Genomic DNA, 20,375 nt, shown 5'->3' on the forward strand with positions numbered 1-20,375 from the left:
TTGATGAAAGAAGCAGTAAGTTTATTCAAAATCTTGTTATGTGTACATGAAGTGTTTCCTACACGTTCTTAATCATTTCTGGGAACTATCATCGTGTATTTTAAGAATTTTAGCCAAATTGGAAATCAAGGTGGTCCTTGCTCATGGGTCTTTCACTTCTTCCTTTTCTTTTTCTTTATTGGGGATAGCCCCCAAAGTTATGTATTCAGCCCTTTGCTCTTCTTTCTCATTTGTCTTTCACACTCACTCACACTTAGCCAACATCTATGTATTACCATTTTCTACTCCTACTTTCTTCAACCCTGATTTCATGGAAGGCCAATGATTGCCAGCAAACCTCCAGAAGCTAGGAGAGAGGCGTGGGGCAGATTCTCATAGCTCTCAAAAGAAACCAACTCTGCTGACACCTTGCTCTCAGATTTCTAGCCTCCAGAACTAACTGAGAAAATAAATTCCTGTTGTTTCAACCACTCTATTTGTGATACTTTATTATAACAGTTTTAGTGAACTAATGAAACTACCAAGCTTCCAATTTCCCAGAATAGAAAACCTAGATTCATTCTGTGTTCTTTCTTTTTCTTCATCATCTATATCCAATCTGGCACCAAAGACTTTCATTTATTTCCCCCAAATGACTCCTAGCATCTTTAATTCATATTTTCTATTGTTTCCTTTTCTTCTACCATTTTTAAAATAAGTTTCTGTTGCCTTCACTTTTGTCCCAACCTTCATCACGTCATATCTCAATTCCTATAAAAGTCTCTGGCTGGTCTCTCTTAATACAAAATTATCTTCTAAATTAAATAATTCATGTTGCTTTTATCATACTAGTGCCATTGTTGAGACATGCTTATAGTGCTATATTACCCACTATGCTAAATCTCAGCTTGACATTCATGGTTCCCCATAATCTGGACCCATCTTATCCACTCAATCTTTTATTCCTCTATATACATCATCCTTATTTCTCTCTGATCCATGCTCCTTCTCCTTTTCCCTCTCTGAATCAAGATGCTTTCTTGTTTTTCTTCCTCTTATTGAAACCTATTCATCTTTCAAGGCCCTGATCAACTTTCACTGACTGTGAATACTGTGACCCATGCTAATAATCTCTTGCCTTTTACTACATTCTAATCAGTAACTTCCAGGTTAGCACCAAGTGATATTTCTTTTATTTTATGTGGATTTATATATATCTCTATTTCTATCAGTTTATAAGATACAATACTTGTTAATTAATTGATAAAACTCCTTAAGTGGGAATAATGGGAGGTTTGAGGACAGAAGGAAGGAGACTGGATACCAAGGGAAGAGAAAAGTTGGCTAGAACAAAGAAGGAGAATTAGTCTAAGTCAATCTGGCCAGATGTGCTCTCTGGACCACTAGCATCTAAATCAGTGGTTCTCAACCTTCCTAATGCCGCGACCCTTTAATACAGTTCCTCATGTTGTGGTGACCCCCAACCGAAAAATTATTTTCGTTGCTACTTCATAACTGTAATTTTGCTACTGTTATGAATCGTAATGTAAATATCTGATATGCTATATGTGTTTTCCAATGGTCGCGACCCACAGGTTGAGAACCAAATCATTTAGGATGCCTGGTAAAATGCAGATTACCAAACCCTATTACAGACATATTGAATCAGATTCTGCAGCCCAGAAATGGAAATTTTTAAAAGAAATCCAATGATTCTTTTTTATTTTTAAAAATATATATTTTTTATTGATTTCAGAGAGGAAGGGAGAGAGATGGAAACATCAATAATGAGAGAAAATCATTGACTGGCTGCCTCCTGCATGCCCCCCACTGGGGATCTAACCCACAACCCAGGCATGTGCCCTTGACCAGAATTAAACCCAGGATCTTTCAGTCCACAGACCAACGCTCTATCCACTGAGCCAAACCGGCTAGAGTTCCAATGATTCTTATATGTACCAAATCTGAGAACCACTAGTGAACAAGGCAGAAGATAGATATTGAAAGGAAACATCTGTTGTTATGTTTACTGGGTCCATGTACTTTCCATCATGGCTAACAATAGAATGAAATAGTTTCATACTACGATGATTTGCTTTGATTTGATTTTTCCTCTTCAACCTTTTCAACCTTTGAACACAGAAGTCCTTTCTTTTATGGCAAGGGTATTTCCAGTAGTGTATCACAAATATGGCCTGGCAAGTATAGAGTACCTTGAAGAACAGAAATTCTGTGGCACTCCAAGGAAATGTAACTGAAACTGCTAGGCGAGCTTTGACTCTTAGTTTCTCTGGGAAGTAAAATTTAACCAGAAATAGGTTATAGACTCCTGGAATTCAACTTTGGTAGCATGGAGAGAGGGAAAAAAAATCAACTTGGAGATCTAGTTCCTTAAGCTTTTAATTGGAACCAAGTGATAACTACAATGTAACTGATTTAGATAAAAACTGAGGACCTGCTTACTAGCTCATAGTGAACAGGAATTCTGTAGTTGAATACTACAGAAGCAAGATAACACAATTAGATACGATCTAGGGGGAGAAAAATGCGCAAAAGTCCTGGAATTAAAATGAATTGAAACCTTCTGGGAGAAAAGCTATTTGGTAAGGCCCATTAAGTCTATTGTAGATAGCTTTATTTGACAAAACATCCTGGCATGTGGAACAGGAAAGAAAATAGCTATAAGATGATCTGTCAGGGAGTTTCTTGTCTCTAAATGAATAAGATTCTGTGCAGTAGCCAATACAGCTTTTAACTCAAAAGAGATACAGAGTAAAATGCAATTATATAACCCTAGTAAGTGCATTCAGTCTGAATCTCCCATACACCACTCTCCTCCCCTAATGACTCCTCAAACTCAGCAATTTATCAAGTGGATGCTCAAACTTATGGTTGTATACATTTAAGGGTAACACTGGATTAACACTATATACAATACTACAGGATTCTTAGGTGGAGACAATCCTACAAATAAAAAATTAATCACCTCTAAAACATCCTAAGTACTTAAATAATTTGAATAGCTCAATTATCATTAAATAAATTATTTTGTTTATCTTGGTTATACGTTTATAGTATCTGTTTGCAGTAATTAGTATGTGTTAACTGTTCTGAAAATTCTAAGTATTCACTTAATACAAAGGATGCATTCAATGTATATGTAGGTTTATATGGTTAGGGATATAAGATATGGCCTAAATAGAGGAAATTCAGATGTAACAGCTAATGAATGTCTTTTAAAAAGCCTGTCTTGGTGGTTTTCTCTCCTTAAGATTTTCTTCTCATGGAGTGAAGATTCTAGGATCACTCAAGTGGCTACAGAACTGCTGACTTCGATATGCAAGTGCTGGAACAAAGAAATTCTGATTTTCATGATAACCAATCTGAGGTCTCTCCTCTTTCCTCCTCTCTCTTCCTCCTCCTCCTTTCTTCTTCTGCTCCCCCCTCCCCCCCCTCTTCTTCCTCCTCCTCCTTCTTCACCTCCTCCTCCTCCTCTTCCTCCCACTCTCTTCTTTTACATACACATACATACACACAATAGGGGCAGTATACTACCACATCTCTAATGTTTAGTACAGTTCTTGGCATGTAATCGTTATTAAATGAATAAATTAATTCTTTTAACCACCATAAAGTCCCTGTTTGTAATGTACTTGTTACAAGTGTGGAAGCTGAGGCTCAGTGAGAAAGAAGTCATTTCTATGTCAAGAAGAACAGAATTGGCACTGGAAATCAGGTGTTCTAACTTTAGGTCTGGTGCTTTGTCCACTGTACATTTTTGACTCCTAAGGTTTTCTGGAGTGTTTACATGAAAACACTGGCCTTTCGGCTGATATTTTAATCTCTCCTATGGTACCCCCTCAAAGATAATTTGATAGCAAATCGAAGAGCAGGGTGTTATATTGTTAAACAGGTTTGTCTTATGAGTTCCACTGTGGACCCACACCATGGCTTCTGTCTCACAGTAAGGTCCTGTCCTCACCAATTGTTTTTAGCTAGTTCAATCTGATAGGTTTGTGCCCATCACTTACTGGGTATTAATGCTTTTAAAATACCATCGTTGCCCTAACCGGTTTGGCTCAGTGGATAGAGCATCGGCCTGCAGACTGAAGGGTCCCAGGTTTGATTCCAGTCAGGGGCATGTACCTTGGTTGCGGGCACATCCCCAGTAGGAGGTGTGCAAGAGGTAGCTGATCGATGTTTCTCTCTCATAGGTGTTTCTAACTCTCTATCTCTGTCCCTTCCTCTCTGTAAAAAATCAATAAAATATATTAAAAAAATACCATCCTTGCAAGATGTTATTCAAATAAAACAAAGCAGAATTATCTTTACCTGATTCCTCAGTTTCTTTTGTTTCTGTTTTTTCTTCTATTTCATCATCAGACATCTCCATTTCTTCTTCTCTCCTGATTCCCATTAATTCATCATTATGTATGTTACGGATTTCCTAAAGTTAAAAGGTATGTTTTTTAGGTGGGAAAGCCTCAAAAATGTTGATAAAATGATCAGAGTTAAGGATAAGATAAAGCAGGTTTGTTGACATATAACAAAATTTCAGAGTTCTCTTAAGGCAAAGGCAAAGGCAAAAGCAAAGGCAAAGGGTCATGTTGAAGCTAAAATAATCTCAATAAAACAAAGCAGACTTTGTACACTCTGTCTTGCATTAGGCTTTCTTTCCATACCCAGAGCTCTGGCAGTTGATAATTTTTATATCCCTCTCATATCAGAAAGTACTTGTTTTCAAGTTTTTTTGGGTAGAGTATTCAACAGAACTCTTACTCAAACTTTTGAAGGTTTAGAAGTTACAGCAAAAATGAATAGTCAGGAATGAGCTTCTACCAGATCACCACTTCCATCTATATATATAAAAGCCCTGTGACTGGAATGGTGGAACGACCAGAATGACCAGAATGACTGGTGGCTATGACTCGCATTGTGGTAGCCAACCAGCCTGATCCGGGCCCTGATCGGCCCCCCTCCCACCCCGGGCCAACCTGGTCCCCAGTCGGCCCCCAACACCCTGATCGTGGGTGGGGCTGGCTGGCCAACCACCCATGGCCTCTGCTCCCTGCCGGCCTGATCCAGTGGGCCCCCATTGGGGTGGGCTGGCTGGACCCCACCTGTGCACGAATTCGTGCACCAGGCCTCTAGTAGATAATAAATATACTTTGCAAACAAAACACAAAACCAAAGCAAACCGCTAACTACTCAATGGCAGTGGAGAGTGAACAAAAGCAGGCATATTCTGAAGAGGAGCTGACACTTGGAAGAAGGGTGTGGGTCTCCCAGTTTTTAAAGGGCCTTTTAGTCTGGGAGCAGACCACCTCACAGGACTGCTAAATTTTTAATAGAAAATCCATGTTCTTTATATCTTAAAGAAATAAATAAGACAGTACAGGGTAACCACAGTCTCAGAACGAAGAGAGCCAAAGATAGAGAAATTCAAATTCTGTGAATAAGATCTATTCAAATTTCTATATAACCCATGAATCATAGAAGCACAGTGCAGATTCCAAATAACACAGCTAAGGCTAAAAGAACTGAATTGAGATTTGAGCTGCCATCTGAGATAGATAATTTTCAGCTTAACTCTAATAAATAAAATTAACCATTTAAAACAAAGGAGGGCAAAGTCAACATTCTTTGGAAGAACATAAAATAATCCAGAGTTTTAAAAGAAAAAATATTCAGCCCAGCCTGCGTGGCTCAGTGGTTGAGCATCGACCTAAGAACCAGGAGGTCATGGTTCTATTCTGGTCAAGGCATATGCCCAGGTTGTGGGCTCAATCCCCAGTGGGGGACGTGCAGAAGGCAGCCCATCAATGATTTTCTTTCATCATTGATGTTTCTATCCTCTCTCTCCCTTCCTCTCTGAAATCAATAAAAATATGTTAAAAAATAAAAAATATTCACAATGTACATGACACAAAGAACTAGGATGAGATGATCCATCTTCAAGAAAAAAGACAATCAATAGAAACCAAACTTGAAATCAACCAGATACGGCATTTAGAAGACAAGGAGTTAAAGCAGCTATTATAATTATCTCAGTGACATAAAGGAAATGTATTTATAATGAATGAAAAGGTAGTAAACCTTAGTTGAGAAATAGAAACTTTAAAAAAGAACCAAATGGAAATTCTAAAACTGAAAAATAAAATATCTGAAGATATCTGAAATAAAAGTAATTGGATAAACCTAACAGTAGAATGCAGATGACAAAATAGAGAACTTAAAGAGAATAATACACATTTATCCAATCTGTAGAACAGAGAGAAACTAACTGGAATCACAGAAATAGGGGAAACTAAATTATTCAAAATCTTTGAAGAAAAAATAGTTGAAGATTTCTCAATTTTTTAAAAATACATTTTATTGTTTTTTTACAGAGAGGAAGGGAGAGGGATAGAGAGTTAGAAACATCGATGACAGAGAAACATCAATCAGCTGCCTCCTGCACGCCCCCCACTGGGGATGTGCCCGCAACCCAGGTACATGCCCTTGACCGGAATCGAACCTGGTACCCTTGAGTCCTCAGGCCGACGCTCTATCCACTGAGCCAAACCAGTCAGGGCAGATTTCTCAAATTTGATGAAATAGATTATATATTCAAAGAACTCAGTGAATCCAAAGCTGGATAAGTGTGAAAAAAGTGTGACTAGGAATATCATAGTAAAACTGCTGAAAACCTTTAACTCCTTAAACTTATTGTGATAATAATTTCACAATACATGTAATTAAAGTCATTAATTACATCTTAAACTACAGTACTGTATGTTGTTTATGTCTTATAAAACTTTTTAAAAAAGAGAGAAATTTTCAAAGCAGCCAGAAAAAAACAACACATTAAATGCAGGGCATTATCAATAGAATACTTTGTTGTTTTTTAGAAACAACAAAGGCCAGAAGTCAGGGGAACAATATCTTTAAAGTACAGGAGAAAATAGAAATATCTATTTACTCAGAGTTCTATATTCAGAGAAAATATCTTTCAAGAATGAAGATGAGATAAATATATTTTTAGACAAATGTAAATGCAAGAATTTCTCACCCAAAGACTTGCACCATAAGAAATGCTGAAGAAAGTTCTTCAGACTGAAGGGAAGTGCTACCAGATGTAAATGCAGGTCTTCAGGGAGGCATGAAAACATTGGAAATGATCAAGATCACAGTGGGAAAGTCACTTTTTCAAAAAGTGTAAATATGAGAATTGTGTATTTTGGAGCAGCTTATAATCATTTAGAGGCCACTTGATGCCAGTTAAAACCTCCTCAGCACTGAGCGGTGTATTCCTTGCCAGGTTAGCTCCAAATGGGCCATAATACAGGAAATATCCAAAGGTGTCTGGTGAAAAATACTTCCACTTAGAGGGATTATAAATATTTCAAATATATTTCTTAATATTTAATGCCATAGGTAATAACTATCTAAATTAATATCCTCCTTTTTATTGCTTTTATCAGGAAAAATAATGATTTCTATATTGTTTTCATTAAAGATAAATAAAAGTAACTTTGAAAAAAGTGAGCTACTCAATGCTATCATTGATAGTTAAGAAGCAATCTATATATATAAAAGCCTAAGTGACTGCTATGACTGAATGACCAGTCGACCAGTTGCTATGACGTGCACTGACCACCAGGGGGCAGATGCTCAATGCAGGAGCTTCCCCCTGGTGGTCAGTGTGCTCCCACAGCCAACCATCCATGGCCCTTCCCCCTGGCTGGTTCCTCTCCCCTCAGTGGCCCCAATCGGAGGGGGGGGGGTTGTCTGGCAAGGGGGAGGGACTGCAGGAGATTGGCCTGCCGGTCCCCCCAATGGCCCTGATCGGGGCCTTGCAAACCAACCTCCTGGGGTCCCTCCCCCTAGCCGGCTGTCCCCCAGATAGGCTTCTCTCACTGGCCAGGCTGAGGGACCCCACCCATGCACGAATTTGTGCACCGGGCCTCTAGTAGAAAAATAAAAGTAATAGAAAATAGAAATACTAACATAGCATCCTTCATGTGCTGCAGGGGCATTACATAAAATAGAAGAAAATGATGAGTTGCTTGAGAAAAATGAACCTTAAAGGGCTGTGACTAGAGAGAGATTTGTTATGTCTGATTTATACTCATTGTGCAGAGAAAAATAAATTGCTAATTTCTAAGAATTCATTCTATCTCATGAGTCTAGGTTTCAGTTATCATCAAAGAGCTGTTCCTGGAAAGGTGATTCTAATGAGGGCTGACACTGACAAATTCAAGTATTGTAAAACTTACTACACCCGGAAAAGACATGGCTCTCCTAGTTGTTTAACAAAAATGTAAACTGTCAGAGGGTATTAACAAAGACCAACTCTCAATTCACAAACATGATGTCTAACTCCAGGAAAGTTATTGTGTTTTTCAAAAGAATAAATTATGTTCATTCTAGAGAAATGCCCCATGGGCAAGAAAATGTTACTGAGAGCTAAGATATGCCCTGTAGCTGCTCAGCATCCACATGGCATCTTTCTGTTTCCAGCTGGTCAAGAAAGCATAATATCTTCTTAGAAGTGTAAAAAGTTTAATGGCTAAGTGATACAGCTTATCTAGGGGTACCTCACATCTCTTAAAGAATTCCTAGAAATATAACATACCTATTGACAACTTTTACCTCAGTGCCTAAAATTACTTCATGAACAAGAGTTACTGGTTCTTTTCATTGATAATGAAATAAGGATAGGAAAAACTAAGAAGATATTTGCTTTAAGTTATTTAGTCTGGCATGCAAAGTGGTTAGAGCCCTCTAACCACTAGACAATCTTTCCTTTTTACATATTTTTTAAATTAATTTTAGACAGGAAGGGAGAGGGAGAGAGAGAAACATCAATGATGAGAGAAAATCATTGATTGGCTGCCTCCTGCACGTCCCACACTGGGGATTGAGTTTGCAACTCAGGCATGTGCCCTTGACTGGAATTGAACCCGGGACCCTTCAGTCCACAGACGGATGCTCTATCCACTGAGCCAAACCAGGTAGGGCTAGACAATCTTTCTTAGCTACAAAGAAACTAAGGCCTGTATCATGACTCTTCTATAAATATCTGATACTAAGTTACATGAATATAATAGAAAGCAGAGAACATCAGAAGTTAAAAGGCACAATACTTCAGGAAACTTATGGAGAGCATTTAGTAAATGACAGTACCCCCCTAAGTAAAGCAAGTGAGATTTTAATTCTTTGATAACCTTAATGTAAAACCTCTTGATAGCTAAGATACCTGTTTTCTGTATTCTATGATGGATCAAGAAAGCTCTACTTTGGGAAGCAAACTCTAACAAATACCTTCAGAGTGAAAGGGTGAAAGGTAGCATTTACCCAAGGAAGGCACTCCACCACACTTGGACATAGATGCAGGCAGGAGGAGGATTCTGAGCCACTGAAGTTCAGAGAGCATGAGAAATAGCAGTGCTTCCCAAATTTGCCTCCTCCCCAACCCTGACATTTGGATTCAGTGCAAAACCAAAAGAGTGGTAATGGCATGTAAAAACATTTTCCAGACATTTTCATTTGTAACTCTCTACCTGAAATTGAGTGGGTCATGTCACTGACAGACTACATAAAAAAGGTAAGATAACCTTCCTAAAGTATCTATACCACTCTCTTGCCCATAGTAGACCTGCAATATTTTTCATCTAAACAGTGAACTGTTGGTGATTTCTGAAAATGTGTTATAATGGCTTTGAGTCTGTTCTAAAAATGGTAACTTTTCTGAAGCACAGAAATACACACACTTCTCCACAATGGAGGACAAAGCACTTTCAACATAGAATAAAACTGAAACCATAGATAGAGGAAATTACATGAAAAGAATAATCTGTGTACCTGCTGACATTCTTGATTCATCATAAAATAAGCAAATCATAAATCAGTGCATGTTAATTATCTAAAACTACTTAAAAGTTTAAAAATTTTATGTGCACTTAAATTCATCTTTTTTATACTCATGTTTTTATAGAAACATGATTATTAGAAAAGCAAAATTCCTTGCTAATTGTGTAACAAAACTTTACTTACCCAGATTTTCAACATTATTAGGATATGTGGTGTGGAAAGGGTGAAATGAAGGAATTGAAAAGATCAGGGGATAGGTAGGTAGCTTCTACACTTAAATAGAAATTTGATTCTGCGATATCATTCAATACAATGAAGCAAAGCACAAACAGATTCTTAATCAATGCCTACTGTATGATACATAATAGAAATACAAATCAGATTGATCCAAATTTTGTTTTATGTGTTCTGATGGCTGAAAGCCAATAGCTAGTGTTAATGCAAATGGGCCCTAAAACAAGGGTATGCAGATGACTTGAACATCTATCTGTAAACAGGTCTTCAGAGTTTGAAATGGTAAGCCTGGAAATCTAGAGAGAAAGTTATGTTAGCAATCACAGAATTTTATTTTACAAGAATGCTAGTAATCACCAAGTCCCTTTTCCTCTGGCTCAATGGTATAAATCACATATTAGGGAGCATACAAGAGGTATCTTTTAGTGCCTACTGCCATTGCTCTAGTTTCGATATGTTATCGAAGGTTTAACGTCTAATCTAGGCCAGCTTCTCAGGAAGAGAAACATGCAGGTTTTAAATGTTCTTGTAGAAAAATTGTTCCCAACACAGAACTGTCAGTAAAGTCATTACAGACACTAAGTTTTAAAAAGGGGAAGGACTTTAGACGTCTTTTATTAGCCTTTCCAGTTTTATCAGCAACAGCCTCACACACATGTAAATCAGGAAAATAAATCAATGAAAAAGATTCATTAGCAAACTAGTCTGCCTGACATATGCTAACAAAGTGAGTACCTAAACACTTTGTCTTCAGGGACGTTTTATTCTTACTCCATAACCTATCTTTAACCAGAGTAAGTCAGTGCTGGCCGCTAGTAGGAGGATGACAATTAGACAAGGAATAGGTACTTTGTGACACCAGGAGGTCACCAGCTGGCATATTCCCAGAGGCAATTGGTAAAAAATGCTCAATATCAGAAACTTCCAATTTGAAGAAATCCCTGATTTAGGAGTTGTAGCTTCAATGCCTACGAAAAAAAAAAAAAAGCAAGATGTTCTGATTCTCAGTGGGGTGCTATGTGGCAGCTTCTGCCACAGTCTTTTCACAGCAAGGGTTCAGGAATCTGGAGAAGGGCTGCACATAAATGAATAGAGACTAGACAAGAAATATGAATTTGGAAGACATTGGGGGAGCCAGACAGAAACTTAGCTCTAGTGACTAAGCTCCCCAAATCTCCAGACCCACAGCTTTTTATTAACACATTTTGCCCTTTAGCAAAGCAGATATACACATCAAAGGTAAGGTTTGGTAAACAATAGAGGATTATCAGGTTAGGGGAATTGCCCTCAGCTGTTTGGCAGCAGGTAATAATATGTAGATCTTCAGCCCTGCTGAAGATGTCCATCAGCCTTCTGATGAACTTCTCGCATTTATTATGCTAACTACTGTTCCTAGCCTCCAGCAGCCTCAATTTAAGAGAACACTTTTTTCACTTTCTGTAGGATATCTCCTTTTAGTCCTCAGAGTTGCCTGTTATCAAGTGAAAGTATGCAGAGGTTAAAGAAGCTATGACTTAACAAGGCACCAAAGCCCTGGTCAGTGTGGCTCAGTTGGTTGGGTGACGTCCTATGCAGTAAAAAGTTGCCAGTTCGGTTCCTGGTCAGAGCACATGTCCAGATTTTGGGCTGGATCCCTGGTAGGGTATGCATGGGAAGCAGCCTAATGATGTTTCGCTCTCACATCGATGATTCTCTCTTCTTCTCACCTCCTCTCTCTTTAAAAATCAATTAAAAATCTTAAAATAATGAGGGACCAATATAATATAGAAGAGATCTTTTAGGTTTAGGGAATACAATACCACAGGAAAATGATGAGCTATGTTCCACTTTCAGTTGTTTTACTTATCAAGATCGAGGTATTCTAGGTAGACCTTTAATTTAGTCCAATCCAATAGACAGGGGCACTTTTCTGGGCTTCTATAAATTCTACAACGCACATTGTGAAACATGCAGCTCTTGGTAAGTCCTGCTAGCCATATAGTTTGCCCTCATCACTGTGCCAATATGTAGCTCTGCTACATATTAGGTAATAGAGTATATAGCTCTAAGTTGTATACAGACCCAGAGAAATGTTCAGCTCACTGGCATAGCTGTCTTTACTGAGAAGGTAATTAAAATGAAATATGTATCTACCAGATAGCTAAGTATGATATAACTGCAGAGAGCCTTGATGAATAATATTAATGGAGACTATTTTATTGCAAAGTTGTTTACCAAACAGTTGTGTCCTAGGTAAGTTGGTGCTCCAGCCAGAGGCTGCCTTCTTCCAATAAGGCAATACAGATGCTCCTCCACTTATGATGGGTTAGAACCTGATAAACTCATCTTAAGTTGAAAATTTTATATGTAAAAAAATGCATTTAATACACCTAACCTACTAAACATTATAGCTTAGCCCAGCCCACCTTAAATGTCCTTCAAACACAATATCCAAAAAAACCTCTGGCAACACAATATACTGTAGAGTATTGGCTGTTTATCCCTGTGATCATGTGGCTTACTGGGAGCTGTGGCTGGCTACTGCTGGCCAACATCATAAGAGAATATCGTATCACATATCATAGTAAAGTAAAAAAATCTTAAGTTGAACCACTATAAGCTGGCACTCTCTGTATTGTACAGGCAGGGCTTCTGGTAATGGGTGGGGCAGTTCAGACAGCTTCTTTCACCCCCTAAAAGGTGGAGACTTAATACTATTTTCCTACAATTGTAAGACATTGAGCATTTTCCTTTCAGTCTTTATTCTTCTGAACTATTCAAACTACACTTAAAAAGTCTGGATATTTTTATTTTAGGGTACTAAACTCCACTCCTCCCCTTGATCCCTTTTGCTACCCTTCTAGTTCCCTGAAAGCAAATACCATCTCATTTTACATTGCCTGTCATAATGCTTGAGACAGAGAATTGCTCAGTAAACATTTGAATTGAAATGTTGAATTTTGTTTGTTGAAGCTCAACAACATGAGTTACACTCTAGGAGTCTAAAATCATTTTGTGCTACAGTAAGACAATAGCTCCTTTTTTAAATTCCTAATTCCCTTTTAAAAACAGTTTAAAACATTACTGGCTTTTTATGACTCTACCCATCTATTGGGTTGATGTATTCAGGAATGTCGCCCTAGTGCAGTGGTTCTCAACCTGTGGGTCGCGATCCTTTTGGGGGTCAAACGACCCTTTCACAGGGTCACCTAAGACCATCGGAAAACACATATATAATTACATATTGTTTTTGTGATTAATCACTATGCTTCAATTATGTTCAATTTGTAACAATGAAAATACATCCTGCATATCAGATATTTATATTACAATTCATAACAGTAGCAAAATTACAGTTATGAAGTAGCAACAAAAATAATTTTATGGTTGGGGGTCACCACAACATGAGGAACTGTATTAAAGGGTTGCGGCATTAGGAAGGTTGAAAACCACTGCCCTAGTGACTCCCAGATCCCTTTGCTGAGCCAGAATTGATAGCTCAGAGATAGTATGTGAACAGGGTTTTGCTTATTTTCTTCTAAATGCTCTTCACAGTTTTTATATTATTATCACATAAACTATGTCATGTATTCTCACGAAGACAGAATGAATAGATTATTATCTTCATTTTATAGGTTAGAAAACTGAGGCCCACAAAGAGTAAATGAAATGACTTGCTCAAGACTTACAAGGCAGTTTATATCAGAGTAAGAATTTCTAGTCCTTAATTACCACTTACTAGCTTTGTAATTTTGTGTGCATCACTTAACACTCTGTCTCAGTTTCCTCACATGTAAAACATTATAGTATTAATGTTATACTATACCTGTTAGCCCTTGTGGAGTTGTTAATGATAAACTGAAATAATACTATTTATCATTTATATAGCATTTACATTTTCTAAGCTGTCTACACATCTCTTACTCCATTTAATCCCATAAGACTGGTTTCACTATTAACTCCAATTTACAGGTGAAGAAATAGTTACTGAGAAAGGCTGACTTGCTCAAAGTGACACAGCTATAACATGTCAGAGTTGAGATTTGGATTCATGTTTGCATCCAAGTTCAGTGTTCTTTCCAGCTACACCACATCTACTGGGAGGTAGGTGAGATAACCAATGTGAAAATGCTTTATAAAATGCAAATGTCTTACAAATGCTATTTAAATGTGAAGGAATATGATAATCTGCCCTACATATATAATGGGACTATTACCAGACTGGCAGGAAGGACTCAGAAACAAAGTTGAAAAAGTTGCTGCATACATATTGAACATGTCAGTGCTGGGTAATGAAGCTGCCCATAGGAACAGAAAAACTTGACATATATGTAACATCATTCCAAAGACATATCAGTGAAAACAAACCTCCCATCTTTGTTCTTAATCTTGGATTGAGAATAACAACTCAATCACATCAGACATACTCTAATGTTACACTAAAAAATGTCACTTCAGCACAAGCAGACAGGTGTGTGTCAACCTTAATCTGAAATCAGAGTCCTCTGTTATCTTTAAAGCTGAGACCTATAAGAGATGGCTGAGCAGGTTTCATAAAAGCTCAGAAATTTCAGTGCTTCAATGTAACACCAGGGAGCTTTCAGCCCGTGTCAAGACACTCTAATAAATGTAAGACAGCCCTAATACTAACACTGAATTCACAGGTCAGTAATTATTGTTGTATCCAAGACCAGCTAGCACAGAGAAGTAAACGTATAATTATCATAGCTACATTCTCACTACTAAGGATCCATATAGCAGAATGTGCACATTTATTACCCTTTTGGCGGCAGGTGGTCTGGCCACAGTGGCAGGTGATATAACATGTCTTAATGTTTCATTAGTGCCTTGTTGTGACCATGGGAGCTTGGCACTATTTAATTCTGGCTAAACTCCAAATCAATAACTTGTTAAAGGAAGAAACTGTCCCCCTCCGGGGCTATTAGAGTAAAGAGTTACCAACCTCAGCTTGTTTGCACCAGACGCTGATGTTTTTACGTTGGGCTTTTGTGAAGTGGTCCCATGCCTTTTGTTTGGAGGCAGAATGGTACACAGCAACTATCTGCTCAACTGCAGCGTCAGATCAGCAGTTGAATTAGGCCAGAGTATCATCCAAGATGGCAAAAGAGGGGACAAAAGAAATAAGAGAAGCATCAGGCGTATTGTATCTTCTTGTATGACACTATTAAGCTATGGTATGTGTGTTGGGGTACCGTGATTTTAAAGGGGAGTCAAAGACAGAGATATCAATATTCAGAAAGAGAAAAGGGAATAGCAGAGGGTTTGAGGTAAAATGGGGACTAAGTTTTAAATACATGCAGTCTGTATCTATTCAGGCAGGAGAGGCAAAAGTCCTAGGTGAATGTGATTTAGTGCTACTGACTGCACAGTATGGTGGCAAGCAGTAAACTTCTATAGCTCCTTTTGACCACCTGTTTCTTTCATAAACCAGCCCTTTAAAATGAACCTGGATGCTTCACTTCAACATACTCCATCCTTTTACTATTCTGAGGTATGTTGAACCAGAAGCATCATATCAAAATTTAAGATGGATGGAATGCATTTTAAGCCTAGAGAAATATAGGTTTTATGAAAGAATACCATGTACGTACAGGCTTACATAGTATTTTTTTTCAGGGTCTCTTAAAATGTCAAAAGGGGAAACATATGCAAATATTCTGGGACTTTATCCTAACCAGTTTAAGAGAAGGGAAACATAGACATGACATTTTTGGGAAAAGACAAGGACAAAAGCCTCTGCCTGGCTGGGTGTTCACGGTAAGAAAATATACAAGTTTTATTTCTTTCTTTATAGCACAATTTGCACTCTGTGTACTAACAATTTAAGAATTTATATTGCCATGATACTTGCTCTTCTCTTTTTCTATATTCTTTAGTCATACAAAAATGTGCTTTCTCCTTCTGAATTCTATGCACAAATACATTTTCAAAATAAAAATGGAAAGTGATACAACTCTTCCTTAATTCCAATTACACATGAGTCAAGTACGGGAAGTCAAGTATCAGAAGAGTGGGCCATAACTGCTTAAAGGCAAAATCATAAATCTGCACTCTTATTCTTAAGGTGAATATAGCTCCTTACGCAAAAGATATGAGTGCAGTATAGTGAAGTAAAACATTACTTGAGAATTTATCTGATCTGTTTCATTTAAGAGATTTTGAGTAGGTTTAGAGTAGCACTTCTTTTTGAAAAATGGCCATTTCAGTGGCTTCCCAAAAATGTCCCAGTGTCTATGACATCCAGCAAAAAAAAAAATGTACAAGAAAGGAAACTAAAAATAAAAGATTGAAATAGCAAATTTGGCTTTTATTCAATCACCTTGCCAAACATGGCTACATTGATTATTAAAAGTAGTTACCTAAAAAGCATATTATATGATAAGAATGATGCAAATCTTACAAATGCTGAATTTTGACTTCAGCAAGGAAATCCTGAAAATTCACTGAGGCCTGAGGCTCTTATAGCCTGAGAATAAGCCAAAGTAGAGGCACAGGATTGTGGTTTAAGTGTCAGTGTTTGTTTCTAAGGAGCTGAAGTAGATATGCCAGAGAAAATACACATAGGAGGTCCCCACATGTATCCTGTGAAATTGGAGCTTGGTCACTTGGCAATAAGGAGAGCATACGACAATGAAGGAAGCCTTGCCCCTTGACACAGAATGGCTTTGTAGGCCTGGCTCCTGTGCAGAAAAAATGATGACTAAGTGAAGTGCCCTCTCATCTTTTCAGCACAACTCTGATTTCCACTCACACTGAATGAGAATTCCAGAAAGGGCCTGCTTGAACTTCTCCTTTGCTTCTTCCATGTCTTTCTCATGGGCAACTTTCTCATTTACCAGGCGACGGATGTGGCTGTTGGCTGACTGAATCATGGAGTAAAAGTTGTTGGCACTGCGACGGTTCACCTCTCCTCGCTCAATCCAAGTGAGCAAGGTCTGCACGGCTTCTGAGAATTTGGATTCATCTTGAAAAAAAAAAGGATTTATTTTTAGAATCATCAAAAGTAACCATATCTTGATCTATTTTCCAAACATGCCAGTAATGAGACCACCATGTCTTTTGGAAGTGGTTCTTATATGTATTGCTGAGGATGAGGAGCCATACATGTATATACATGTACACACAGGTAGCAGGCAGGCACACAGACTGAAAGAACCAAAGACTCATAAAGTAGATTGGTTGTAGTCAATGAAGAATTTTCAGAAAGGCAATTGTTTATTCTCTTTTTTGAATTTTTTCCCATCACCATTTATCCCCCTATACCATCTTCCACCTCCACCCACTCCTTCAATCACCACACTGATGCCCATATCGTGAGTTCTTTCTCTCTCTTTTTTCTTTTTTTTCAATCCCCCCCTCCACAGCTGTCAGCCTGTTCTCTATGAGTCTGTCTCTATTTTGTTTGTTAGTTCAGTATATTCTTTCCTTTAAAAAGTTTTCTTTACTGATGCAGTTTTCACATATTGCAAATTTCTTAATCTCTCTGATGGTGTGTATGCATGCATATGTATAATGTATGAATTAGCAATGAGAGAATTTCAGAATTCTACAATCCTATTTTTTTAATAAGGAAAAGTAAATTTGAGTCTAACTTGAATTTGATAGTTACTTTTTCCTTGATCTGGAGTTATAGTATCTGAAGGAGCTTTAGGAAGGAGTTAAATGGGTAATTCTTCAGGAATAAACACATCTTTGACCTTTTATAACATCACTCTTGCATTCATTCCACAACCACAGGCCTTCCACTCAGTCCAAGTCACAATCTATTTTGATGTAATTCATTCTGTTTCTACATTTCTTCACCTCCTGTTTCACTTGCCTGAGGAAACCTCCAAGTATATTTCTGCAGCTAGTTAGGAGTTATTCTCTAACATTAAAATAGTAGCAGAGCTCTTCAGAGCTTCTGGTACAGCTTCCCCAGATAGCCACTTACACATTGTGCTGTTAAAAACTCCTGAGAGGGAGAGTCCATTAGCATCCCATTGAAAGACCGTTCTAGGGCTCCATATCCCTCTTTGGCCAGAAACCCTTATGCACAGTGGAAATATCTCTCACTGCAGTTTAAATCCCTTGCTTCTTGACTTTTTTCAGTGTAGACATGTAATGAGAGGCCAGCCTGCCCTTTATAGCAGCTTTTCATTTCACTACTTGCATAAAATCTTTATGTTAATGCTTACCTTATGCTTGAAGTCCACATGACGAGTAAATTCATTTAAAAAAAAATCAAACTGACCCATTTGGTGTCATGTGAACAGGTCATTCTTGAACTGGCATTTTACCAATGATTTCAGCTTTTCCAGTTTTTTAAAAAAGACGCATTATTTCTGTGTCTCTATCCTATACTATGTTTTCTGCTTTTCTTTTACAGGAAGACAAAATCAATGCAAACAAAGGGTTTCTTAAATGTATGAATCCCTTAGGCCAGCAATTTTCAACCTTTTTCATCTCATCACACACATAAACTAATTACTAAAATTCTGCAGCATACCAAAAAATATATTTTTTGCCAATCTGACAAAACAAAGGTATAATTTTGATTCATTCACCCTGGATGGCTGGTGTTATGTTGGCTGTTGTCATTTTTTTATTTGACAATCTAAGTGAAAAGACATCAGTGCCTCTGAGTAAATAGGTATACTTGCAGCACACCAGCATGCCTTTTGTGGCACACCAGCTGAAATTGTTGCCTTAGGTTATCTGGTGCAAACAAGTTTGGTAAATGAGACCTATTGAAATTAGAATTAGCAGCACCTTGCTGAGCCTAGAGCACCGGAAGCAGGGGAAATTCATAGCTTTAAACCTGGTTTGGTGTCATCAATAAGATCAATGGGATACCAGCATTTACCTGATAAAGTCAACCACACAAGAATGAAAAGACTGAATTTAAGCTACTAACACAGGAGAGTAGGCAAGGCAATTAACGTTAAGTAAGCAAAATGCTTCACAGGGTCAAGCAAGAGAAACAGGAATCAAAACTAAAAGAAAAGCAGTCTCATTTAGCAATGTCTAGAAATCTCACGGACACTGTGTGAAATAAATTGAGCATTTTAAGGGCTTAAACAAGTCCTCTTTTGTTGGTAGCTAAGTCTTTGAGTAATCTAGAGAAAATGTACACTATGATTACTCTTGGGGCCTCCATTTTCTTATCTGTAAAATGGGAATTTTTACCAGAGTTTTCCAGGGTCACATCAAGTTCCATCATTCTAATTTATTCTGATTTAAAACTCAAACTAACTTGTTATCAATGATGAAAGGGAGGGTGCTTACGTATCCCAAGTCATGGATTACTGCTAAAATTCTCGGATGTGGAGGGAGGCGGGGCAGGGAACTTGTTTCTTTCTAGAAACCTGCTATGTTGAGAGAAAAGTGGGATACAGGTAGGATGGACAGATTTTCTTGCTCTTGAATTACTATGTATACCTCTCTGTCTGTGAGGTTAAAATACAAGAAATGTCTAGAATTTATTAGTGGAAAATTCAAAGGATAACTGCAAAAACTACAAATATTTTTATTAAATTTCCCCAGAGGAGTTATTTTACTCACAAAGCTTAAAGTTTTCTATACCTTTAAGTTTTTCAGCAACAATGCTGCATTCATGATCTGAATAGTGGACCACTGGGGGTGGGGATGGTGGGCGCAACCGTTCTTCTTCCATCCTTCTACGGTGGCGCTCCTCCCTTGCTAGCATACGCTGTTTGCATTCCCACTCATACAGGTCATCTCGAGCTTGTGCAAAATCAACGTGGAGGCGGCCTGTGTCCTTCTTGTCAGTGCTAGAGCCCAGGCGAATGCGGTAACCTAAGTGCACAAGAGGAAGGCAGAGGAATACAAGAGCAGCCCAGTGAGTGAGGAACTGTAGGTACCTTTCCAAGTTTAATGCTTCAGATGCGGTTGCAGCAGTTTCAAGTGACTGCATGACCCCAAATTCTCTCCCCACTATTAGCAAGGTGAACTATCAAAAGACTTGAATTATAGTCTCATCCCTGATAACAGTTTACTATTCTATGGGTAAGTCATCTTGTTTGTAGGATATTCATTCCTCCATCTGCAATCTTACCTCTGGCAGAGAGAGGCTCTGTGGTAATGGTATCAAGAATGAGTCTTGCCCTAACCGGTTTGGCTCAGTGGTTAGAGCGTCGAACTGCAGACTGAAGGGTCCCGGGTTCGATTCCGGTCAAGGGCATGTACCTTGGTTGTGGGCACATCCTCGGTGGGGAGTGTGCAGGAGGCAGCTGAATCGATGTTTCCCTCTCATCGATGTTTCTAACTCTCTATCCCTCTCCCTTCCTCTCTGTAAAAAATCAATA

General features: G+C 38.2%; 1 protein-coding gene across 1 annotated transcript in view; it reads right to left on the bottom strand.

Annotated features, from left to right (window-relative positions):
• The window catches only part of ENOX2 (ecto-NOX disulfide-thiol exchanger 2), a 173,958-nt gene that overhangs the window by 21,255 nt on the left and 132,328 nt on the right, over nucleotides 1-20,375 (bottom strand). Inside the window, exons 6-9 of the mRNA XM_015567897.1 lie at nucleotides 19,633-19,866; nucleotides 16,820-17,032; nucleotides 15,011-15,117; nucleotides 4,312-4,426 (exon numbers count right to left, since the gene is read on the bottom strand). Coding sequence (XP_015423383.1) covers nucleotides 4,312-4,426; nucleotides 15,011-15,117; nucleotides 16,820-17,032; nucleotides 19,633-19,866 — 669 coding nt within the window. The remainder of the gene's footprint in view (nucleotides 1-4,311; nucleotides 4,427-15,010; nucleotides 15,118-16,819; nucleotides 17,033-19,632; nucleotides 19,867-20,375) is intronic.

Source organism: Myotis davidii, unplaced genomic scaffold, assembly GCF_000327345.1.
Source record: "Myotis davidii unplaced genomic scaffold, ASM32734v1 scaffold900, whole genome shotgun sequence".
In the NCBI taxonomy this organism is placed as follows: Eukaryota; Metazoa; Chordata; class Mammalia; order Chiroptera; family Vespertilionidae; genus Myotis; species Myotis davidii.